This window comes from Zootoca vivipara, chromosome Z1 (assembly GCF_965207765.1).
Source record: "Zootoca vivipara chromosome Z1, rZooViv2.hap1.1, whole genome shotgun sequence".
NCBI classification, from domain to species: Eukaryota; Metazoa; Chordata; class Lepidosauria; order Squamata; family Lacertidae; genus Zootoca; species Zootoca vivipara.
The window spans coordinates 12,501,706-12,527,813 of record NC_142583.1 but is presented as its reverse complement, the minus strand read 5'-3'; the positions used below and the strand labels follow the sequence as shown (position 1 = coordinate 12,527,813).

Here is a 26,108-nt window from a genome sequence, read left to right as displayed (position 1 = left end):
AGCTCCCATTGCTCTGTCCCAGCTCCTGCCAACCTAGCAGTTCGAAAGCTTGCCAGTGTAAGTAGATAAATAGGTACCACTATGGCAGGAAGGTAAATGGCATTTCTGTGCGCTCTGGCTTCCGTCATGGTGTTCCATTGCACCAGAAGCGGTTTAGTCATGCTGGCCACATGACCCAGAAAGCTGTCTGTGGACAAACTCTGGCTCCCTTGGCCTGAAAGTGAGAGGAGCGACTCAACCCCATAGTCGTAAGAAAGACTAGGATCCATCTTGGGCGGGCTGGCTGCAGGCCTGCTGGGAGAGATGCCTTGGACTCCAGAGCTGCACTGCTTTGGGGGAGAAGCCCCTCTTGTAATGACCATGCTGTAAGATCTAGACCCCCTCCATGCAGACTGAATGTGTAAATAGGTGAATGAACCATATTTCTTAGAGCTATGACAGTCTCCACTGTGCCTCGATTCTCCAAAGAAACACTGGTCATGGGTACTTTTGTAACTAGTTATCTAGCTACCCACACTCTCTCACACACTTACATGTGGTCTTCTCAAGACAACTAATAAAAGAGCTAAATGAGGTGATTCTTTGAAAAAAACAACACCACCACCAGATTTTTTTATGAGGTGCCATAAAGCTGTGAGTGAATCAACAGGATCTCATGCCAAGAACACAAGTCACACAGAAAACAAGAATTGGAGAAGTGTGGTGACTTGTGAGGCCACTGTAGACTTCTTGTTGGCACCCATCTCTCTCAAGAGACAATAGAGTGCCCTCTTGTGAGGCATCATGACCAAAAGCATCTCTTTGGCTAAGCTAGAGTGAAGCATGAGTCACATGGTACATCTTACATTTCTGCAGCCTGTGACATATTAATTGGGCTTCTGAATAAACTCCTAAAACCATCTGTGTGCCAAAGTGCCTGATTAAGAGTCCACCTATTTATAAATATTACCTTAAAAATATTTCTAGTGATACCTATTTGCCAGAACCATATAAAGCAGGAAAAGGTGGAAGGGAAAAGGGAGAATTAGTCTTTGATTTGTGCTTGATGTGTGACTAGCATGTAGTGTAGATTCTTCTGAAAGATGTTAATCTGTTCCAAATTGAATCCTATTAACAAGGAATTGCTTTCTTCAAAGCGACACAGAGAGGCAAACCTTGGTCCCCCTCCCCTTAAGGATGTGGGAGGGGTGCCTTGATTGTGCTTAGAGAATACTATTGGAAGCTCTAATTAAAATGCTTACCAAAGTCAGTCTGTTTTAAATAGAGGATTATGGGGTGGTGGGAGGCACAACTCATTCAAGTACCTATAGACACTCTAAGCTCAACATCTAGGAATCCCTCAGTGCATGAAAAAGTTTCTGTGTGGCTGAACTCAAACCAGCTTTACTGCTGACAACTGTAATTCTTACAACTTCCTATTTCTGTTTGTGTTCACAGAGAACTCTGAAATGACACAGAACCAAGCCAAAAAAATAGCTCGTGGGTCTGCATTGCCAAACAGTGCTTTCTCTGCATCTATTGTAGGCCATACATATGAGCTAGCTCACACAAGGCATGATTGACTTAAGAAGATTCAGTATCCCTGCCAAGCTTGGGACTGATCCAAACTTCGGCTCTCCTACATGAATATCACATATCCACTTTGGTGAGTAACTGTTATAAGGTCGGAGGTGCAAGCCTCAAAAATGAAAGGCACACATTAAACACATTTGTTTGGCTGAATATTCACTTATTATGCTGCATAAGTGAATGCATAGCTTTTTTAAAAAAAGCTGTGGGACGCGGGTGGCACTGTGGTCTAAACCACTGAGCCTCTTCGGCTTGCTGATCAGGAGGTCGGCGGTTCGAATCCCCATGAAAGGGTGAGCTCCCGTTGCTCGGTCCCAGCTCCTGCCAACCTAGCAGTTCGAAGGCACCCCAAAAAGTGCAAGTAGATAAATAGGTACCGCTTCGGCGGGAAGGTAAACGGCGTTTCCGTGTGCTGCTCTGGTTCACCAGAAGCAGCTTAGTCATGCTGGCCACATGACCTGGAAAAACTGTCTGCGGAAAGGACAAATGTCAGCCCCCTCAGCCTTTAAAGCAAGATGAGCGCCACAACCCTAGAGTTGTTCGCGACTGGACTTAACTGTTGGGGTGCTTTACCTTTATCTCTTGAAATGTGCACACCTATTTCTGAGCAAATAAATTGGCGGAAGGGGGCCATTTCACCTATGGGGTTTGTGCTATGAAAATAAACCAGATTTCAGCAGGGAGCTACGGAACATGAATCACTTATAAACAAAGCAGAATGTCCACAACCAAAACTTTTGCAGGCACAAGCAGTTTTGAAAGTGGGATCATATATAACTGCTCTGAGACCATAATGAGAAGAAATCATCATGACAACAGAATAATTAAAAAAAGGGCATCTAGGTGTTCATTAGAAGGTTGTGCACTTGTGAGCTTCTTGCCATTGACTGGTAAACAAGTACGTACGTAAGTAAAAATAAATAAACATTTCTTTCATTTGCATCCCTGTTCCATATGTTCTAATTGCGTGACCAGGTGCAACAGCCCCAGCCCCTAGGGATCATAAGGAAGGAATAAAGACTCTGACAATATTATAGGGAATTAAAATTAGGCCACAACTTTATTAAAGTTCCGAATGTAGGAAGACCTTGGCTTAGGCCTTGGGTGTGTACCCCTCCCAGCCCCCCCCAGCCAGGGGGAACTGGGGCTCATCAGGGTAAATGGGATATGGGGGTGCTCTGCGAGACGTAAGTGTAGCAGGCAGCCCAGCTCATATCCCCGCACGCAGGGTAGTTCACTGACAACCTTTCACTGTATGGACAGTGACACCCATTATATAACCCCTTTTAAGAGGGGACCCTGGAATCGCTGCCACAGGTGGGTGAGTTACCACTTCATTCCCCTCCCCCCCAATATAGGGAAGAAAAGACTAAAGGATTCCACGCAAGGCTCTAACCACCAAAGTTGTGATGAAATGGTACGGGGAAGACAAAACCTGCCAATTCTGGAAAAAAAATTCCCGGTCCTTCAACAGCAACTAGTCAAAGACCGCAGCAGCGCCCACTAAACAGGAAGAAAAAGTTAACCTGCAAACAAGAAAACATTAAACTACAGGAGGGTGAATCTCCAGAGCCGGCTGCCTGGCTGTCGTTGGCTCCACCCCACCTCCCAAAAAGAAACTTGATTACTTAGGCTGGGTGTGAACCTCCAAAAATTAACACTGAGAGGCAAGCCAGCGCGTTTGCCAATAAGCTCCCTGGGAACTGTAGCACCACGAGCGATCCCACAAAGGGCACCCACAATGTAAAGTGTGAGCGCTCACTATCTCATATATGCTAGTGACATTCCATACTTTCTGGTTGCTTGTCCCTGGTAAACAACTTTTTGTTGTTGTTATATTGCACCTCTTTTGGCTTTAGGAGAAATATTGGGGGTGCCTTTTAAAACACATGTGTCTGCACATGCCTGTGCTACAGTTTTCAGGTTCGATTCCCTTCCTCCAGGAATGAATGAATCAATGGATCTTTATTTGCATCAGCCATTGGCCATAGCAATAAAACAACAATGCAATATACAAAGAATAGGAAGAAAAAGTCAATTATATAAAATTACATTGTAAGGTTTGTTTTGAATCAATAGCCAAATAGTGGGTCTTATTCTGGTCGCCCCAACTAGACACCTCGCAACCTTTGCTGTCACCTGCTCATCTTCCTCCAGGTCTTGAGAAGTCGCTCCCATGTCTGTAATCACATGAAGATGTACACAAACAAACCCACTTTCCTGATGGACTTCAGCTGAGAATGGTTTTTTGGCAGCCATCCCTGGGAGATCAGGCAGGGCTCCTGCACTAATTGAAAGCACCTGCAAACCACTCTGATACTAGAGAGAGGAACCACCATGGAGCTAATTGCAGCCTCATGACACCTTTTGTAATCCTCTCCCTCCACTGGTGGAGGACAAGAGTAGTTGGTTGTGCTCAGAGCCAATGAAAAGAAGCAGCCGCAGCAGCAAATCATTCAGCAGAACAGCTCAGCAGTTGGGTTGTCTAACCCCCCACTTAATCTGCACCAAGCCTTTAATGAGGTCAGTTTAGTCACATTCTGACCCATAAGTGTGGGACTTCAGCAACTATGGTTATTATAGTTAAAGAGTTATCCTAAGACTTGCCTTCTGGGCTTTGGGACCTGTTTGTTGGGTAAGTATACTCTTGGAGTTAAGTTTTTTCAGCTGCTTAGAGTTGCGAGATCCTGAGAAGGGGGGTAAATGAGAAAGGTCTCTCTCCCATCTCATCTGAAAGGCTGGGGCTTAAAGAAAGAGGCAGAGTAAATTCTATCCCTCTCCCGTGGTCTTGCCTGTTTTTAGTTTCTGTTGCATGTCTGTTTTTAGTTTCACATAGTTTGTCACCCTGAAATTCTTTATACATTAATTCAATAAATATGGCTCATGTTACCAACTTCATCTGTTTCTTGCCATCTTGTTTCCTGGATTAAGGTCATCTGAAGGCAGCCCTGTATAAGGAAGCTTTTAAAGCTTTAATGTTTTACTATGTTTTTCTATATGCTGGAAGCAGCCCAGAGTGGCTGGGGCAACCCAGTCAGAAGGGTGGGATGATGATAATAATAATAATAATAATAATAATAATAATAATAATAATAATAATAAAGCACACTTGCTTATTATTATTATTATTATTATTATTATTATTATTATTATTATTATATTTATTATGCTATAAGCTACCCAGAGTAGCTGGGGAAACCCAGCCATATGAGTGGGGTATAAATATTATTATTATTATTATTATTATTATTATTATTATTATTATTATTATTAAGCACACTTGCTACTTTGGAAGAATCTAGACATATTTTTAAAAATGCTGTGAAAATGCTTTCTTTAAAAAGTTGTAAAGTATACAGTGGAACTTCGGTTTACGAACACATCGGTTTACGAATTTTCGGTTTACGAACGCCGCGGACCCATCTGGAACGGATTAATTCACTTTCCATTACTTTCAATGGGAAAGTTTGCTTCAGTTTATGAATGCTTCAGTTTAAGTACTCCACGGACCGTCTGGAACGGATTAATCCACTTTCCATTACTTTCAATGGGAAAGTTTGCTTCAGTTTATGAACAGACTTCCGGAACCAATTGTGTTCACAAACCAAGGTACCATAGCTGCCAAGTTATCCCTTTTTTAAAGGGATTTTCTTTTATGCTGAATAGGCTTCCTCGCGAGAAAAGGGAAAACTTGGCAGCTATGCAAGGTACCACTGTATATGGAATTTGGCATTAGCTCATCAGTGCCATCTAATGTCACATTTGTATAATGCACTTAAAACGCACTTAAAACATATTTGCCGCTGTATAGCTGAGTCCTTTGTTTCCATCCTACAGCCTATCGAAATAGCAGCACTCAGGATGTAGCTACGATTTGGTAAGTACAACCAGTTCTTGGCATATTTCTTGGTTACAGCAGAGCTGCGGGTTATGTGCAAAAATGACAATGTGTTCAAACACGATGGTGTGTTAGCTACAACAACAAAGAGTCTTGTGGCACCTTCGAGACAAACTCTTGTTACTGCTGCTGCTGCTGCAACAGCTTGGCAAGGCTAGCTACACCACTGCGAAAGGATATCTGAAACTGTTCTCATTATTTGCAGACAGGCCCAGTTGGTGGTAAGAAGTTCATACATGCATAACCTCATAATGAAGTGAGCAGCTTCAGCTAAGTTCAGCTAAGCAGAACAAGAAGTAATGAAATAATGAACCTTTTGGACATAAAGCACTGGCAGTCTGCTTTCCACAATAAGACTGCAAGGGAATCCTTTGAGAATCCTTTTTTCTCTTTCATGTGTTCATGCAATGGCTTCCACCTGATGTAACACTTCTGATGGAAAGGCTACCATCGGGCATGTTGAGCTGCTAAATATTCAAGAAATCAGAGGGAGCCTAGGAAAAATCTAAGGTTGCCTTCAAAGCTAGAGCCAGGGCTTTTTAAAAGCTGGAACTCACCAGAACTCAGTTCCAGCACCTCTCAGGTAGGCCATGGGCACCATAGCCATTATAAGAGAACAAGCGAGGTTCTTTTATAATGGCACCTCTCTTTCTAGAAAAATAGCACTGGCTAGAACTAAAGGAACCTGAAAAGATCATCTAAAGTCAGCAACCTGACTACTTCATGCAAATTATCCAGTTGATTCTCATTATCAGGAGAATCAGCAGGAAGATGCTGGATTAGGAAGAGAATGATTTTTTTTGGCCATCTGCATTGGAATTCGGCAGCAAAGGGATTTTGTGGTAGGAACCTCTGGCTGCTATGGGCTGAGCTGCTCTCTAGATCTACAGGGGCCAGGCAGAAGGTCAGAAGAAGGAGATTGTTGCTTAAGCAAGGAAGAGCTAAGGGCCAAGGGAGATAGGGTGGGGCAGGAAATAAATGCTAAAAGATGGTATGGCCAAGAAGAATGAGGGGAAATAGGAGAGCTTTAACAGGGATGAGCATGAAGCATAGCTGCCAAGTTATCCCTTTTTTAAAGGGATTTTCCCTTATGCTGAATAGGCTTCCTCGCGAGAAAAGGGAAAACTTGGCAGCTATGGCATGAAGTTGGTTATAAACCATGGACTAAGTAATTTGGATCCAACTGAAATCCATGGGACAAATTGGTCTTGATTTAAGTCACACCGATTTCAGTGGAAATAACTAATATGACAGTGCCAACTCAGAGCCAGAGGTAAATCATATAAAGATGATATGGATGCAACTAAGAGTAGAGCCCATAGCTGTCAAGTTTCGGATTTGAAAATAAGGGATCAGCACCCTCACCTGTCCCGGGGACAGTCTATGATTCTCGGGACAGTCCATGCTGCAGTAATCCCCCCCCCCAGGCTACAAATTAATTCACACCAGGCTACACACCATCCGTCCCTCCTCCCAACTCGCTGTCAACTCTAACCATATTACTCCTTGCTGGCTGTCACACACAACTGTGCTATTCTGTTAAAGGTATTTGTAGCCTTCTTATGGCTTACGGGATTCCATAATCTTTATGTTTTGCTGCCCTGAGACTTATGAGTATAGGGCGGTATAAAATTTAATATATAATAATTTGATAATAAATAATAATCTGTTTGCTTTATTGGGCTTTTGGAAGCAACACATAGCTTCTGGTCTCTATTTGTATTGTGGAACTGATGCTTATAATTCCTGTTTCCTTGCTGATATTTTAATTGCCCTGTAAGTATTTTATTGATACGGATTTCCTTGTTGTCTGGGAACAGCTTTGAAGTCATATCTGGCAGAAAGCACCATATGAAAACCTTAAACAAGGAAATACTGTGGAACAACTGCGTGGTGACTAGCGCTGCATGTGGGGTGGGGTGGGGTGGGGTGGGGGCTTTGCCACGGAAAAGCCACAATGAAGTACAGCTTCTTACTTTCTGTGAGGATGCTGTGTCACTGAGTTTCACAGATCACCTTTAACTGCTGTATCAATAAACAACAGTAACATCTCTGACCTGAGATAATTCTCTGATCTGTGACTTTTGACGGCCAGTCCCAGTTATTATTTTCTAATGAGGGGAGAGAGATGCACTCCATATGGTCCCAAATGCATGTATCCTTTGCTGCTTTTGATGCCCCATATACAAAACCTTCTCACATTCAGAGCAAGCTTGGGTTTGCTCTCCTGGGTGTTGAATCAAGTCAAGGTGTGCATGTGTGTGTTTGTAGGGGTGTGGGTGTGTTTTGAATCAAATAATGGGGGTGTTGAATAAACTCCAGGGCTGTGTGTGCATGTGTGTTGAATCAAGCCAAGGTGTGTGTGTGTGTGTGTGTGTGTGTGTGTGTGTGTGTGTGTGTTTGTAGGGGGGTGTTGAATCAAATAAAGGGGTGGGGGGTGTTGAATAAGCTCAAGGGCTGTGTGTGTGTGTTGGATCAAGTCAGGGTATGTATGTGTGTAGGGGGGTGTTGAATCAAATAAAGGGGTGGGGGTGTTGAATAAGCTCAAGGGCTGTGTGTGTGTTGGATCAAGCCAAGGGGTGTGTGTGTGTGTGTGTGTGTGTGTGTGTGCTGAATCAAGCCAAGGGGTGTGTGTTTTTGTGTGTGGGCCAGTAAAGGGGTGTTGAAGGGAAGCTCAAGGGCTGTGTGTGTGTGTTGGGGTTGGGGGAGCCCTGGGCTCCATCTGCCCCTCGCCGATGCCACGTTCAACAAAGAGCAGCTGAGGGAAGCGAGTCTCTTCCCCTCTCAGGCAAATGCTTCTCTTGCGCAGCTCCTGCCTGGCAGTGATGGAGCTCCCGGTGGCTGCCACGGCAGCACCTGTGCTTGAGGGGGCCAGCCGAGGAAAGAGAGGTGGTGGTGTGTGGGGTTAAAGCCACAAACTTTCCTGCCGCAGCTACCCACTGTCATGGGGCTGCTCTGGTCGCAGTTGAAGCACTTGCTCATCTCCCTCAGAAGCTTCAGGGGCTTCTCCTCCTGCTTCCACTTGGGCTCATGCCCGGGGAATGAGGAGGGAGGCCGGGACCCAGCCTGCTCTGAGACCGTGAGGGGGACGAGGCTTGGGTCTGCGCCCCTGGCGCGTGTGCGTGCAACCCCAACAGATGGACCAATGGAAGGAAGGGAAGGAAGGGGAGGAGGGGAGCAGCTTGGGGATAAGCCGCCGTCTGCGCCCTGAAGGCGCCTGGCAACAAGCGCCCCCTCCCGCCAGGGAGGATTCTTTCCACGAGTGCCTCCTTCCCAGAAGAGCCCGTCCAAGCACCACACACTCTCCTGGGCCAGCAGGCGGAGGGAGAGGAGCTGCTTCCTTTGAAATCCGGTAAATTTCCGGAATATCTAACAATCCAGGGTTGCAGCGGGAAACGGATTTAAATCCGGGGGCTTCCCGCCAAAAACGGGAGGGTTGGCAGCTATGGTAGAGCCATTGTAACAAATGGAGATGACTAACTCAGAGTTTGCTTTGTGTAGATACAATCCAAAGGCATTTCCTCCAAGGAAACTACAGTCTGTATAGGATTGCAGCCTAAAGCTAGATCCAGCAGGCCTTCCATTTTACCATATGCCTGCCTCTGATAGGGAGAACCAACCCAAGTTCAACCCGGACTGGGGTTGATTATCTTTGACTTTGGAGAGGTGACAGTAAAATTCACGCACTGATTTGCAATAACCAAATATTCGGCCCTAGTATCTCATAACTGCATGACATAATCTTACATTAAATTCACCCAGAAGAGTAGATAAAATGTGGTCACAACAGCCCAAATTTGAGGTGGGTCAGGTGAAACTTGTATTGTGGTAGTGCTTTATATATATATATATATATATATATATATATATATATATATATATAAAATGAATAAGCAAAAAAAGAAAATAATGTTTCACATCATTCAGTAATACAGTCAGAGCTAAATAATAAATTGGCGCAAAGGGATATGGAAATTAAGATGTGTAGGCAAGGGAGGAAAGCTGTCTTTTAGAATGAAATTTAATGAGATGGAGAGTCAACAAGGCAGAAAGATGCATGAGGGATGTTATACAGGGAAAACTGTTGGCAAGAGCTGTAGAGATGGAAATTCTTCTCAGAAGCAATCTTGGGTTACTCATGGGGTGAACTGAGAAGGTGGATTCTGCTTTATAAGGTAAAGTAAAGGTAAAGGGACCCCTGACCATTAGGTCCAGTCGTGACCAACTCTGGGGTTGCGCGCTCATCTCGCATTATTGGCCGAGGGAGCCGGCGTATAGCTTCCAGGTCATGTGGCCAGCATGACAAAGCCGCTTCTGGCAAACCAGAGCAGCACATGGAAACGCCGTTTACCTTCCCGCTATAGCGGTCCCTATTTATCTACTTGCATTTTGACGTGCTTTCGAACTGCTAGGTTGGCAGGAGCTGGGACCAAGCAACGGGAGCTCACCCCGTCACAGGGATTCGAACCGCCGACCTTCTGATCAGCAAGCCCTAGGCTCAGTGGTTTAACCACAGCACCACCGGGGTCCCTTTTATAAGGTAAAGTAAAGGTAAAGGAGCAGCAAAAATGATCACGGGAACATTGCTATCCTTGTGAACATTCAAGACAAATATGAAGAGTTCTTCTCAAGTGAAAATAACTGTGGGATTTTTGGGAGAATCTCAGTAATATTTCTCAGAAGATGTCCAGCACTTCATTGCCTGTGATGTGGGGTGGATGTCCCCCCCCCAAAAAAAACCCCCACATCTATTATTCCGCACATAATTTTTCTCATTTCTTTAAAAAAAGTATGTTTCCTAAAATTAACTAGAAACATGATGAATTAATACAATTGTAGTCAAATTGTGCAGTTTCAAAGTTGTGATGAACATTTCCCCCCAGAAAATTATGCCTAGGAAGCATGCATGCATACATAGTGAGCATAAACATATTACTTTTTAGGCATGGTAAAATTAATATATTAACAGTTTTCTGTGCCTCCATTATTTTTCTTTACATTCCAACAATGTAAAGAGCTATGTGCTATGCTACTGAGTTGCTATGTCTTAAAATATATGTAAGTATTACAATAAAAATTATTTCCAAGTGAATTCATTTGAATATAACATTTAAATGATGTTATATGCTCTATTCTGTTTTTAAAAACTAATCAAATGTTTCCTTTCAAATAATTTTGGTTATGGGAAGAAAACTTTGAGACATTTGTGAAAAGACTGTATTATTATTATTATTATTATTATTTTTAAAAAAGTTTGTTAAATGTACGTTAAGCAAAGTGGATCAGATCCCGATCAGTTTTGGCACGGATACAATAGTCAGACAAAGTCAACCCAGAGTATTCAAAACCATTGAAATGTTGACTAAAATGAAATTCCAAGCTAATATTAGGGGATTCCACCTCTACTTGAGGGATTTCAAAGAAGCCAACCGAGTTCTCCTTTTAAGAAAAAAGATAGTGACATTTGAAAGGAGTGGGACATTCCTAAATGATGTAACTGGATTGTATCTAAAGAGAAGTTCAGTGTAGAAGTTTTGTTGTTGCTGTTGCTGATAATTTTTATTAGTTTTCAATTACAACAATCCAATAATAGCCTCATTATAACAATGCCAAATTATAATACAATTAATAATATCAATCATCAAGATGCCAAACTACACAATATAGGTCCCCCCCCGCATGCTAGAATTGATCGTTTGATAATTTACTTTGTTTCTGCATTCCAAAATCTTACAAATTTCAATTTCGCTCCAGTACAATCCCTTATATCGCAACTGTAGTTTTAACTACTTCCATTTGTATTGACGCACTAGGTGATTTATACACCTACAGATGAAGCATTCAAACTCTCTCCTTCCTGTGTTTGGCAATTATTCTGTCTGTAGTGTTTATTCCTGTCCTTGTAATATATTATGTCTATCTCTTGTCAGTTGTTGCTGTTCTTTCATGTAAGGTCGGGGAAGGCCCCCTCCTTCTGGTTTCATTTCATTACTTTCGCCATTGCATGATTTTAAAGCAGAGGAAAGGCAATAGGTCTCCCTGGTGAGTTGCATTTGGGGAATGATGCAGGAAAAGATTCTGCAGCAGTTTTGGAGTCAGCGCTTCAGAAAGGGTTTGAAAGCTGGTGGGAACAACACACACACACTCTCTCTCTCTTTCTCTTTCTCTCATTCTCTCTTTCCCCCTTCCGATTTCTTCAATTGATTAACCCACCCTACACTGAAGTTTCAAAAGTCCGTGGGGCCCTTAACCTTGCGCTACCCTTTCCAATGTGTGAAGTACCCAGCTTTGCTTCTACACCCTGCTTGCTGAATTTGCCAGGCGTTGTGGTCTAAACCACTGAGCCTCTTGGGCTTGCTGATCAGAAGGTCGGTGGTTCGAATCCCCGCGATGGGGTGAGCTCCCGTTGGTCTGTCCCAGCTCCTGCCAACCTAGCAGTTTGAAAGCATGTCAAAAAGTGCAAGTAGATAAATAGGTACTGCTGTAGTGGGAAGGTAAACTGTGTTTGCGTGCACTGCTCTGGTTTTGGTGTTCCGTTGCGCCAGAAGCGGCTTAGTCATGCTGTCCACATGACCCGGAAAACCTGTCTTGCGGACAAACGCTGGCTCCCTCGGCCTGTAAAGCGAGATGAGCGCCACAACCCCAGAGTCGCCTGCGACTGGACTTTACTGTCAGGGGTTCTTTACCTTTGCCTTTAGATAGCAGCTTCCAAAAAGAAGAGAAGTTTGGCTTTGCTTTGTTTTTTTTGAAAGAAAGAAAAAAGGCAACCCTTTTTAATACTTTTGGCTTAGGTGTACTTATTTGAGACGCCAACCCTTTTGGAATATAACAGTTTCCTGGGTTACTAGAATCATAAATTCCAAGCCTTTATGAGAAACCTTTCAGCCCGATACGAGGAGGCCATTTAGAACTTAGCATAATGCACTAGGATTAGATAAATGCAAAGATTCGTTGCTTGGCTTTGCGTTTTGTGGAGTTTATTATTGCAATCTGGGAAGTCGGCACGTTTATGAACCATTAACGATGTTCTCTGCACTTCCACAAGAGACTCTATTTTATAAAAACTCACAAATTACTTTGGCTTAGGCCACTCATGTTAACGGCCTATGATTTACATATTTCAGTAAGCTGTGGAGTCAAAATGAAGTCGGCGTGAAAGCAGGCTTCCTTTCTGCCTTATTTCCCACCACTCCCTGCGGTGTGGGAAATTCATTTCATCTCATTTTAATCATTCTCCTCCGATGTAGGCAGGTAAACAAGTCTTAGAAGAGCGTGGAGATAAAAGATAGAATAAACACAAATAAGGTCAGTCGTCCCGCACCCCACTTAGTACAAAGCAAACATAAGAGCTTGATTGAAGTTACTCATTAAAGCAATGCCACTGAGCAGGTAAAACCTGTAGGGTTTATGCTAAGTTCACCGAAGCACCACACAGGATGGTTATATTCCGTTTAAGACTTCTCAAAAACAATCTAGATCTCAGCCCTCAAGGGGGGAATGATAACGCTCAAAAATAATTGTTCGGAGAAAGTACAATCTCAGAAGAGATGTGTTAATACGTTATAGGCTGAAACCAACATCCATCTGCCAGAGTTGGGTTGGATCAGAAGAGGAGAAAGAAAAACCCAGTCCAAATTCAATGCCCCCCCCCCCGCTATTTTTTGTGTGTCACATTTTCCTCTCACTTATGCTGCCTAACTTTTTACTATCCCCAATCTGTACTATATATTTAAAGCAGTATTATACCACTTTTAAAATCGTGGCTTGCCCCAAAGAATCCTGGGAACTGTAGTTTGTTAAGGGTGCTGAGAGCTGTTAGGAGGCCTTTGTTTTCCTCTCAAAACTACAATTCCCAGAGTGGTTTAACAATCGGTCCCTCTTCCCAGGAATCTCTTGAAAGTGCAGCTCTGTGAGGGAAATAGTAGCATAGATTCCTAAATTATTTATAAATTGGCATAAATGTGTTTTAAATGCACAATGTAGGCGGGGCCTTGGATAGAAAGCACCTCAGAGCAAGTATCTGCCCTTCTGGGACTATTGATCACTAGGTTCATTGATGGCGCTATGTCACTTGTGCTAATACCACAGAACAGCAGTGAGGCTTTAGAGTAAAGTGCCTGGCTCCCCCACCCTGAAAGCCGCCTTTCATTATAAAGCCTGAAATATCTGTTGATCATAAAATCAAGATAATTTGTCCTTTCATTAGGAAACACCACATGGAAACCCTACCTGGTCCCCAATTAATCTGGCAAATGTTCAGGACTCCGGATGAGGACGAGAGGAGAGAAAACATTTTACACTGAAGGACAAGTGATCCTGATTCTGTAACTAATTTTCGTGTGTGCTCATCCAACGCAAACGATGCATTTATCCTTTTGGCCATTTCAGGTTATGTCAAAAAGTTCAAAGCGGTTGTCAAGTTGGTCCAATCCGTTTTGTTACACCTGATGTTAGGGGATTTCAAAATGCCTATTAACTTATGTAACTAAGAGCACGGATGGCAACAGATGTCTGTTTGACAGATTGAAGTCTCCCCGGTGAAGCCTGCCACCAAGCATAAATATAGTCACTACTACTGGAGTCAGGAAACAAAATCAGTGGAAGACAGTAAATGGCAGGCGATCAGCTGGTGTATCTGTGGTTGATATATTTTTTTTTTGGGGGGGGGATATGAACTTCCACTCTGTGTGATAGTTTGTGGCATATGTACACTTGGACCGCAGCTGCTTGTGTTTGTACATAAAGTCTTTTTGTGTGAACTATGGGCTGCGTTCCAGGATAACATGGGTATAATAACAAAGAACCACACTGCATGTCTAATGCTGTCTTTGGACCATTGGGCAAACTAGGAACATAATAATGAGCACTCACACTTTACACTGTGGGTGCCCTTTGCGGGACCATGCGCAGTGCTACAGTTCCCAGGTAACTTAATGGCAAACAGGGACTGGCCTGCCTCTCAGTGTTATTATTTGGAGGTTCATGCCCAGCCTCAGTCAAGTTTCTTGCTGGGAGGTGGGGCCAGGCCCATTTATATATAGGGGGTGCAGCTGACAGTAGCCAGGCAGTCAGCTCAGGAGATTCACCCACCCTACCCTCCCTTAATTTAATGTTTTCTTGTTTGCAGGTTAACTTTTTATTCCTGTTTAGCAGGCACTGCTGCAGTCTTTGACTGTTTGCTGTTGAAGGACCGGATAGATTTTCCTACATTGGCAGGCTTTGTCTTCCCCGTAGCAATTTGTCACAACTTTGGCGGTTATGGCCTTGGGTGGAATCTTTTAGTGTTTTCTTCCCTATAATGGGAGGGGGGACATGAAGTGGTGACTCACCCACCCGCAGCAGCGATTCCAGGGTCCCCTCTTAAAAGGGGTTATATAATGGGTGTCACTGGCCATACACCAAAATGTCATCAGTGAACTACCCTGCGTGCGGGGATATAGGCTGGGCTGCCTGCTACATTTACGTCTCGCAGTGCACCCCCATATCCCATTTACCCTGATGACCACCCCCCCCAGCTGGGGGGCTGGGAGGGGTACACACCCAAGGTCTAAGCCAAGGTCTTCCTACATTTGGAAGTTTAATCAATTTGTGGCCTAATTTTAATTCCCTATAATATTGTCAGAGTCTTTATTCCTTCCTTATGATCCCTGGGGGCTGGGGCTATTGCACCTGGTCACGCAATTAGAACATATGGAACAGGGATGCAAACGAAAGAAACATTTATTTATTTTTACTTACGTACGTACTTGTTTACCAGTCAATGGCAAGAAGCTCACAAGTGCACAACCTTCTAATGAACACCTAGATGTCCTTTTTTAAATTATTCTGTTGTCATGATGATTTCTTCTCATTATGGTCTCAGAGCAGTTATATATGATCCCACTTTCAAAACTGCTTGTGCCTGCAAAAGTCTAAGCCAAGGTCTTCCTACATTTGGAAGTTTAATCAATTTGTGGCCTAATTTTAATTCCCTATAATATTGTCAGAGTCTTTATTCCTTCCTTATGATACCCGGGGGCGGGGGCTGTTGCACCTGGTATCTCCTTTTTTTCAAAGAGCAGGGAAATTCTAAGGTCAAGAGCCCATGTACTAGAAAATTCACCCACACACTAAGTTAAGGCATCTACTTTGTAAGCAGTAAACAGTAACACATTCTACACAGTGTTATGAGTTGGTTGGTTGGTTGTGTGTGTGCATGCATGCCAGAGCCCCCTAAGCCCTGGACCCAGCAAGTGTTAAAAGCTAATCGAGCTGTCTAATTCTGGGAAATAAACAAACTACGGAGGTTCCTGGTTAAGATGATGGGGCATTAAGGCTGTGAACCCTCCATCATAGGTTCATGTTGTATATAGGAGTAAATAAACCATATATTATAAAGAGAGAGCAATATCCACTGTGCCTTATTTCCAAATGGAAACATGAACCCTGAGTAAGTACCCAGAACTTCTGGAATCTTGCACCACTTGGAGATTGGAGTGGCTTGCAACACTGGTGTCAGAAGTGGGAAGTCCGGATGGGCCTTTTTTGCAGTGGCTCCCCATTTGTGGAATGCTTTCTACAGGGAGGTTCATCTGGTGCTTTCACTATATGTGTATGAGCTGGAGGAGCAGTTGGCTCCTGTTGAATTGGTTGACATTAAAGGTAAAGGGACCCCTGACCATTAGGTCCAGTCGTGACCGACTCTGGGGTTGCGCGCTCATCTTGCATTATTGGCCGAGGGAGCCGGCGTATAGCTTCCAGGTCATGTGGCCAGCATGACAAAGCCGCTTCTGGTGAACGAGAGCAGCACACGGAAACGCCGTTTACCTTCCCGCTGTAGCGGTTCTTATTTATCTACTTGCATTTTGACGTGCTTTCGAACTGCTAGGTTGGTTGACATTAAAAACCCCATTATTTTGCCTCTTGTAAAGATGGGCTTTTGGGGATGTGGGCCAGTCCCTATACTGGGTGCAGCCTTTAAAGCAGGCCCAGCCACAATGGTCACCATAAGGGTTTGGGGGGGGGAGCCACTGGGAGGCTTTGTTTGCGCCCATGAAGTGTTTGAGAGATGTTGGTAGGAAGCAGAGTAGTAACAGAAGTAGCTGTTAATCTGCTTGTACTGGGGACGCTGTCAGTTGTTCAGGACAAAGAGCCATGCAGACAACCACATGGTGTACAGGTGGGGTTTGTGCTGTTCACTGCTGCAGGAATCCTTCCTGCAAGTTTTGGCAATAGCTTTTGAAATGCAGTTGATTTGTGTTTTGCATGTCTCTGGTGATGGGAACTGCTTAATGATTTTGAGGAAACTGTGTGTGTGTGTGTTTGAAAGCTGCTTTGTGCTGCAGTAGCACAAGAAAAAGAGTGAGACTTGCATCCTGGCTTCAACATGTCAAAATTCACTATTTGAGACGGCCAAATGTGGGAGACTGTATAACCTGCTTTGGGATGCAGAACTGTGACTATCAACTAAACCAGGAGACCCCAACCTGCGGCCCGTGGGCCGGAAGCGGCCCACGGAGGCCGTTTAAGCAGCCCACAAGCCGCCCCCAAACCAAGCCGCTCGCTCGGCGAGTCCCTGTGCGCTGCGCTAAACCGGCACAGCGACTCTCTACTGCAGTTCCAGAAATTGCTACTGCACATGCCCAGATGCCGAAAATCGCTTCTGTGCAAGCTCGATTTTTGGCATCTGGGCATGCGCAGAAGCAATTTCTGGGACTGCGGGCATGCGCAAACGCGATTTCTAGCTGAGCTGGCCCGACCAACAGAGGATCTCCATGGGATTGATCTGGCCTATGCCCAGTAAGCCTTGGTGACCCCTGAACTAAACTAAAGCATGGGTTATACTATAAACTAAACTAAACTGAAGCATGGCTTAGTGAAGCAGTAGAAAAACTGGAAAGGAACAAAGCAGACATGATACCTTCTGTAGGAGTCTGCATGTTTTTTTGTTCCTGCAAAGCCACGGTTGGCTTAGAGAGTTATGTTTGAACCGAGTCAGTTTCTTGCATTTACTTGCAACTTTTTTCTTTCAACCCCATTCTAACTTATCTGCAACTTGTAGGGAACAATGGAACAGTGGCCACTGATCTCAGCAATGACTTCTCTGTTTTCTCTACGTGCTTTTGTTCATAGACAGCTTGGCACACATTAGCAGTGACAGGGAACAGAAAACAAGTTTGATGTCTGGAAGATACCTATGAGGATTCAAGCATGGGGACAGATGGGTACCAAGTCTCCATCATCATGGGGCATCACACAAGTCAGCAAGAGAAATGATGTGGTGAGTCATGCATTTTATTTTTGCCTAGAAATGGATGGAACTGGCATTTGCGACAGATTAGCTCTGTTTAAAATGAACTAATGCTAGAATTTACGGGCAAATAGGATGTTCTGATATGCCTGAAGAGTTAGTTTGCTAATTTTACATTTAGTCAAACATGTGCAGCTTTGCACATTGCATCTTAAAATGAAGTTTCCAGAGACTGGTTATCAGAAATAAAAGTTTCAGATTTGCAACGCCAGCAGAGCAGGTTGTTGTTAGAACGTGCTCTGGTCCATGGGGTCACGAAGAGTCGGACACGACTAAACGACTAAACAACAACAAGATTTCACATTTCTAGTTAAAAGAGTGGTTCTTCATAGAATTAAGGGTTGAAAAATATATAATAAAATAACTTATTACATATCAGCACATTACTGACCCTAGTTTCAATGTTTAGCCCCACCTGCAAAGGAGGTGGATTAGTTGTAAATTAAGACAAGATTTCAGAATGGTTGCTGTTTTTATATAATGTGGATATAAGGCATACACCATAATATACTGTTTCCATGTTTTTTTGTCACAGAGATGACTTGTGTATGCCTTGATTTTTCACATTTTGATCCAACATTCATTCTTATATGTCTTCTTCGCAGCTCTGGGAAGGCTCTGACAGGGTTCTAGAAGTCTCCGGCTTCCTGCCCAAAGCCTAGTTAGTGCTTTCCCAGCTTTAGGAAAGAAGCTGGGAGGGCTCTAGGAGCCTGCCAGAGCCTTGTGCTTTCTTCCCATGCCCTGTAACTTGCTTATATGCTTTTAGGAAGGCAGCATGAGGGCTGGGCAAGGGGCTTCAACAGGTTCTGGGTCAAAGTACAGTCATACCTCGGGTTACAGCCACTTCAGGTTGCGTTTTTTTGGGGTTGCGCTCCACGCCAAACCTGGAACTACCAGAACAGGTTACCTCTGGATTTCAGCATGTGTGCATGTGCAGAAGCGCTAAATCGTGCTTTGTGCATGTGCAGAAGCGTCCACTGTACTATTGTACCCCATTTTGTATGAAGAGTTGGACCGCCATGCTCTAGAGATTACACCCTTGAACAGAACGCCAGCAGAGGAAAGGAGTGTTTAACTTATCTCCCATTTCCTCCCACTCAAAATATGAGTATCTCTCTCTCTCTCTATCTCTCTCTCTTCTCAAGGAGTGGGAAAAGCAGCCGTATTTTGGGTGCAAAAATGGAAGGAAGAGACAGGATCCAGCAAATCCCCTCCCAGTCTCCTGCTCAAAGTTTCAGTAACTCATAATTATTTCTCTGATTGAAAGAAAACTACTGGCAGAGTATCACATGTAGCCTGATTTTTAGGGGAAATATGTGAAGGTCTCTTTTTCTGTCACTGACATGCACCTGGAACATATTTATCAGAAACATATCTGCACATCTGGAATTATCTCTGCTTCTCTGTGCTAATTAATTTTATTCCCTCTAGCGATTAAGGCTACATTTCAGTAAGTCAGCGCCATGAGGGGGCAGGAGGGTCTTCTCTGCTGAAGGCTATGGATCGACTTTCCTTTTGTGTGCTTTGTCTTCTGTACCCAACAGTGGGACCCAGCTGTGCAGGCAGCTTGCTGGATCACAGCTATTTTAACACTGGCCATTTCAGATGCCTGCAGGCATCTCTGAAGTTCTGAGCTTTTGCTCTGATCTAATAAAAAGGACCTCTACATCTAATGTGATTTGCAGATCTAAGCAAAGGGGGCTTGTTTATTCAGAGCTGATGTGAAATTGAGTGTCAGTTCAAATTTTAGCAAGATTTTGAAACGTATATTTTTGAAAAATTCTGAAAAAGTTTAAAAATAATAATCTCAGAATATACTTGTTAAGTTTTTTTTTTTTAAGAGCTAAGCCTTCGGCTAAGTTGATGTATTTTTAGGACCCTGCCAGAGCCCTCCCAGGCATATAAGAATGATGGTTTCTTATATGGAAACAATAGGTTATGGTGCATGCCTTATATCCATGTTTTATAAACAACAACCATTCTAGAATCTTGTACAGTGGTACCTCGGTTTACAAACACAATTGGTTCCAGAAGTCTGTACTTAAACTGAAGCATACTTAACCTGAAGCGAACTTTCCCATTGAAAGTAATGGAAAGTGGATTAATCCATTCCAGACGGTCCGTGGAGTACTTAAACTGAAGCGTACTTAACCTGAAGCGAACTTTCCCATTGAAAGTAATGGAAAGTGGATTAATCTGTTCCAGACAGATCTGCAGAGTACTTAAACTGAAAATACTCAAACCGAGGCGTACTTAAACCAAGGTATGACTATATTAATTTTTAGGGGAAGAGTATTAAATAACAGCTCGACAAGTTCGGTACTTCTGCCCCATTCTCCCTGCCTATTCTGGAACAGGATAGCTTGACCACAGCAAACGCTTGAACATTTATCCATTATAAATAGGGACATCCTATTCCATATCCTCCAACATTTCTCAGATGAAAATAGGGACGTCCTAAGGAGAAGCAGGGCATTATGGAATCAAATCAGAAGCTGGGACAGCTTCTGTAAATCGGGGACTGTCTCGGGAAAATAGGGACACTTTCATGATCTGCCATAGTTCAGGCATTGGTAACGATTACCGCAGTGCACTGTGGGGCTTCCCTTGTACTTGGTCCGGAAACTGCAGTTTGTGCAGACTGCACAGCACAAATACTGACAAAAGTGAGACCCTGTCAGAATTTTCCACTCCTGCTCAATGATCTTCCCTGGCTCTCAAATTCAAGGTGTTAAAAGCCCTCGGTAGCTTGGGGCTAGTTTACTTGAAGGATCGCCTTTTGCATCTCCATTAGCATCCCCACAACTGTTTCAGTCTGCAGAACTGGCGCTTTTACAAGTGCCATGCAATGTTCATTCTGCACTTCAAAGGAATCAGTCATTTAGTTTGGCAGCAGTTAACACCCTCATACTGTTTTCAATGCCTTTTTTAAAAGCATTGTTTTGGCAGTGTGTGTGGGGGGGGGGGTAGGGATGTTTTTCAAAAATGTTTAATGTTTTATTATGTTTTTATATATGTTGGAAGCTGCCCAGAGTGGCTAGGGCAACCCAATAAGATGTGTGGGGTATAAATAGTAAAATTATCGTTATGGAATGGGACGTCCCTATTTTCACTGGAGAAATGTTGGAGGGTATGTTGTTGTTGTTATTGCTGCTGCTGCTGCTGCTGCTGTTGTTGTTGTAAGGTGCTATATAAAGGCAAGATTCACTCCGAGGAAGAGTGAAGCTCTCCCACAGAAAATACTTTTGTACTCGGTTTTTCAGAGTGTATCGCCACATTTGCAGTTGGCATATGCAGAAAATCAGTGATGGTGAAGAGTTGCGTTAGTGAAGACAGGTGCAATGGGCATTGTCAGAAGCGAAGTGTGAAGGGGGAATCATCCATGTAACAAGCATTGGTGCATCCTCATAATCATGTTTATGATCCCCTTAGTCAAAGTGAGGAAACTCAATAAGGTCCCTTGCCAACCATGCTCAGAGAACAGTGAATCTTGATTGAGGGAAACAGGGGAAGAACTACTTTGCTCTTAACAGATAACTGTAGGCTTAAAAGCCTAGCCTAGGAAGTTCATTGATGTTCATTAAAGTTCATTCATTTAAGTATGAGCACATTATTCTGGATAGGACGGAGGGATGGAATAAGATTGAAATGCATTTCTTATTGGGTGAAAGCACACATTTTAACCTTGTATGTGTGCAACTGGTTTATCATATGAATCACATATAATTAGAGTTTGTTCTCTGATGATGACATAGAAGAATATCTATAAGCAGTAATCCACAATAGCACCACCTTTTCCCTATTCCTGTCTTTACACGTGAATGCATTTTCTTCCATATTCCGTGTAGAAAGCACACAAATGGGTGACCGTTTGAACATGTTATATTTTAATTTGCAGAGACAAAAATGACAAGCAATTTATTTACATAAAACTGTACAAAAGCAAATTAAATTATGCAAAATCTTTCATAAATAGAGGTGGACTAGCGTTGAATACATTTTTGCCATGTTTCTTAGCATAGTTGCGTGCATAGTGACTCATAATAAACAATGATAAGTTGTTCTCTGCTTCACTATCAACATCCAAGTTGCAGAACAATAGTCAATGATTAATATTACAAACAGATCGTAACCACACTGAATGTAAGTGCTTCGAAATCCAGGACAAGAAATGTCTGAAAGTGTACCCCAGGTAGCTGAAAAATGATTCCTTCTTCATTAAACTATGCTCTTCCGGCAACTGCTCAACATTAATGCTGGGACAAGGTTTTGTCTCTACCAGTGTCCATCTGCTTTCTTTCAGCGCTTAAGGAAACAGTGGATCTTTTATCAATGATGGAATATAAGCAAAACTGTTATATTCTTCAACTCTTCCAATGCCGTAAAAGTCTTTTAGTGATGGCTGCATTTATGGTAGCTTCGTTTTGCCCCCTCTCTTCATTTTCCTACATCTTTGTTTTTTTCCTATGTGACAACTCCCCAGGGTAGTCTTTCAGCCAAGCACCTTCAATATCTCCTTTGAGTACTTCCCCCTACAGAAAAATAGCATCTACCTTGTTTTCAGAAACTCAGGCAGCAGGCCAGTCAGAAATTAGATTGACTAAATATTAGCATAACTGGAGGTTGGAATGAGCATTAGAGTTTAGACTGAAGTTAATACGACATTTTCTAATTCGTATAAAGTTACATAAGTGATGCGTCAGTCTCTAAATGTGTCCAATGTAAAATACATGCACAGTTTCTTTGAGCTTCTTGTGAAATTAAAAAGCAAAGAATAGGAGTTGTCTCATGAAATGAAAAAAAAAACCCTGCTAAAATGATTTTTTTTCCCCAAAAAGCAATAAATCAACAATTTTCTACCAAATAGACTCATAACATCTTGCTACTGAGACAAATATAGTACTTTTTTCTTCTCAGTTAACAAATGTCCTATTCCAAAAGCACATTCTTGTTTTTAATAATGAATTATATTTAAGACTGGTCCATTATCTGAGTTTGGTAGAAGGCATTTTTTTTTAAATATATCTTTCATTTCTCAGAAAATAAACATGGTTAAATATACAGGTTCAAAAAAATGTGGTAATAGCCCATAAATTTTTAGTGTCCAACCCCCAACCACCATGTTTACCATAACAACAGGTATAAAAGGCACAGTTGCATATTTTGCATTCACGCTAAAAAATTTCACTTTCATTTTATTATTATTATAATTATTTTTTTTACAAAAGCACTCTATATATGGAGTGTCACCAGATTTAACTAATTTCAAATGGGGAAAAAACCACAAAAATATATTTGTGTCTCATGCTGGGTCATAAGAAGCAATTGACTATGGTTTGATGGCTAGGTTTTACTAGATTTACTGCAAATACATACAAGTACACTGTATTTTTTTGTTATCCCTTTGTGCCCTTTTTAGCTCTATGAATAAAAAGGTAATTTCCTTAATCACGAGATTCACTTGTATGTAGCGCACAAAATGGGGAGTGATTTCTGATCCAGTTAATCCTAAAGGCCTTCTCTGATCTGTATTGGCTTTCTAGAAAAGTTAAAAAGAAAGATAGTTTGTTTAGATCTGCCTTATCTAATTGTTGTCAAGCGGATATTCAGTATATAAGTGTTTTATTTTTAAAAATAGTTCTCTTGACCAGTGGGGTGATATGATTGGATGTTCTGTTGAAACCTGCAAGAAATGTGTAAGTTTTAATGTATATGAGAAGCCTTTTATCCTTAGCAGATACTGAAAGGTTATACAATGCAGTAACTGATTTAATCAGTCTTCTAACGAAGTCAAATTTGCATCTCTGAATTTTCTTTTAGAAAAGCAACTATGCATTAAAATGATCAATCACTCCTAACCTCTTTATAATTTTTCCCCTTTATAATATGTGCCCATTTGTAACTGCTACACAAAGAAAAAAACTAATTTCAAAATAAAATACAAAAAAGTAAGGAAGATGTACAATAAAAAGGGCACTTTGCTATAGAAAGTTGAAAAGACAAAAGTGATGAGTTTGTACCAGTTGTTCAGCTCACATTTCAGACTGTTTAATATTATACTCTATGTCATTTATTTTTTAAAGCAAGAAACTACCCAAGCTATCTTGTCACTACAATCTACTAGAACCATCTAGTCATGCTTTAATGCCAAGTTAAACAACCAGAGGGGCTGGTTTCTGTCTTTGCACCCCTTCTCAAGCTGTCCCCACTGCATTGACCGATTGTCAGTTTGATTCGAATGTCCAAGCTCAGCCATTCTTTATTACTACAACATTATCAATACAGAACTAGTTCAGATTCTACACACTCTGTAACTCCTTATTGCACAAAATATATCTGGTCCATTTTCCTATCCACTTTATATATAGTGCAAACTATGAGAACTGCACCATCATGATCAGGTTTGGATTTATTTATTTTTGAAGCTTGTCACAAGCAAAACTCGTTTTTGCACAGAGCATGTCGGTGGTGACATCACTCAAGACTGCCAGTCGCCTTGAGTCTCATCAACATTGGTTTTATATTGCACAGGACTCAGCTTAAATGCACTTGTGTATTAAGAAAACCTGCATATAATACCTTTGCCAAGAGCAAATGATTAACCTGGAACACTGATAATCGAAGGTTTAGCATCCACTATCAACAAAGATGATGTCATACTTGACTTGAAGCATGTTCTTCCCACTGCCTTTGTTTTTGCTCTTTTTTTCAGATTTCCCTCTCAACGTGTTTTTGGAGCTCATCCTGAATGGATATGAAACCTTCTAAGGAAAACGAACCCTGGAACGGTTACTATATGTAGTTTATGATGTGCCGTGCTGGGTCACCTGCTAGCTCGTGTCACCAGTTCCTCTGGGGATTCAGCTAAAATCCATTTCGAAACGGCTACGTCATCTGGGTTGCGGCATAGATTGCTGTGCAAAATGTGTGTGGAAAATACGCTTACGTGTTTGTGTGCATCTGTGTCAGATTTCCTAAGCCCATGGCTGATGAGCAATTCTCCTGATCCACAGTTTTTTTCTTTGGCCTTTTAGTGACTGTGGTCATCCAAGCTAAATGCCGGTCTTGTAAAAATGACACCAGTATAGCAGTTTATCCTTAGGATGTCATGATATACCACCATCATTTTGTTTATGCTGAAGTTTAAAATGCCACAGAAAGAGAGGAGGAGAAAGAGGAGGAGGAGGAAAATGTCAGAGAGGATGAAAGCACAGGCAGAGATAGTAGTTATGGATAAAACCGAACAGTTCATGATTGTAGGGAAACATGTCATATTTTGGATTATAATCTCAGACTGAATATGTTTCCTGCTCTTTCCAGCCACACAACGGGATTAAAGCCGAGATCTTCAAAAAGTGCTTCTTTAAAAGAAAAAAGAAAAACCATTCCTTTATATGTTTAATTTTGAATGGTTTCTGGAGGCATCTCTCTCTGATGGAAACCAGCAGATGGTATCCTGGGAAAATTATACGTATGTAATAATTCTCTCACACACCCCTCAAATTGCAAACAAGCCAGATAACCACCAAATGATAACCAGAGTGGCTTAAGCAATGCTTCAGCAGTGGGGGCGGGGAAGGGATGGGGGACAACAGTTCCTGTGGTTCTTTTCAATTTCAGACTTGTTACCTTGAAAGGAATTTACAACCATAAATTTAGGAAAATAAAGATCGGTGAGCAGGGAATTAGGCATGCAGGAACAACAATGGTTTCTACATTGTACAGTATAGTCAGGCAGACAGGATACGTAAATGCCTGGCATGGAGGCAGAAGTGGCAGGCCAAGCTCTTGTCTCTTTGGTAGCCCCCTCTTTTTCAATGGACTTTCCTTTATTTTTGAGTTAAAATCATTTTGATTCATAGGTTGTTGTGTTTTGTGTTTTTTGCCTTTTATCCCCTTCCAATACATGAGAGAACCGTATTGTTGCTTCTTTGTCGCCTAAAGGTAAACTTCTCTTCTAGTTAAAGTGTTGACAGGAGATGGCTTGTATTCCCCTGTCTGTGTGAGGGGAATATCCTCTGGGTTGGCTTCCTCACTTTTGCTGAAACTAGCTGCACTGAAGGTCTCATAGGATGAGGTCAACTTTTTATTAAGGAGGTTTCTGTTGCGGTCACCCATGAGGGAGGCTTCTCCATTGGCCAGCTTCTCTTGACTGCCCCGTTCATCAACAGGCATGAAAGTGGAGAGTTTTGGCTGGCTCTTCTGCTTCCTTTCGGGCGAAGTGCGGACAGGCATCCAGCACGAATCTGAATGGCCATATTCATCACATTCCCGAGTGCACTTCCCAGTCAGGGCTACATCTGGTAAAGGTCTTGAATCTGCAAACAAAGAACAAGAAGGGAAGCTTTAAGT

The 26,108-nt window shown here is 42.4% G+C and overlaps 1 protein-coding gene and 1 long non-coding RNA gene across 5 annotated transcripts in view; one reads left to right on the top strand and one right to left on the bottom strand.

Moving 5' to 3' along the window:
- The first annotated feature begins 1,338 nt into the window (after window positions 1-1,338).
- Window positions 1,339-24,607, top strand: LOC148687282 (uncharacterized). Its single transcript, XR_015947263.1, has 5 exons — window positions 1,339-1,645; window positions 3,727-4,204; window positions 5,407-5,446; window positions 17,579-17,726; window positions 24,469-24,607. It is a non-coding gene; the product is annotated as an uncharacterized LOC148687282 (long non-coding RNA).
- Window positions 21,621-26,108, bottom strand: part of PCDH7 (protocadherin 7) — a 401,157-nt gene continuing 396,669 nt past the window's right edge. For all 4 annotated transcript variants that reach the window (XM_035113242.3, XM_060278931.2, XM_035113243.3 and 1 more), the window contains one exon: window positions 21,621-26,074. In XM_035113242.3, the coding sequence (XP_034969133.3) occupies window positions 25,695-26,074 (380 nt within the window). In that variant the 3' untranslated portion in view covers window positions 21,621-25,694. The remainder of the gene's footprint in view (window positions 26,075-26,108) is intronic.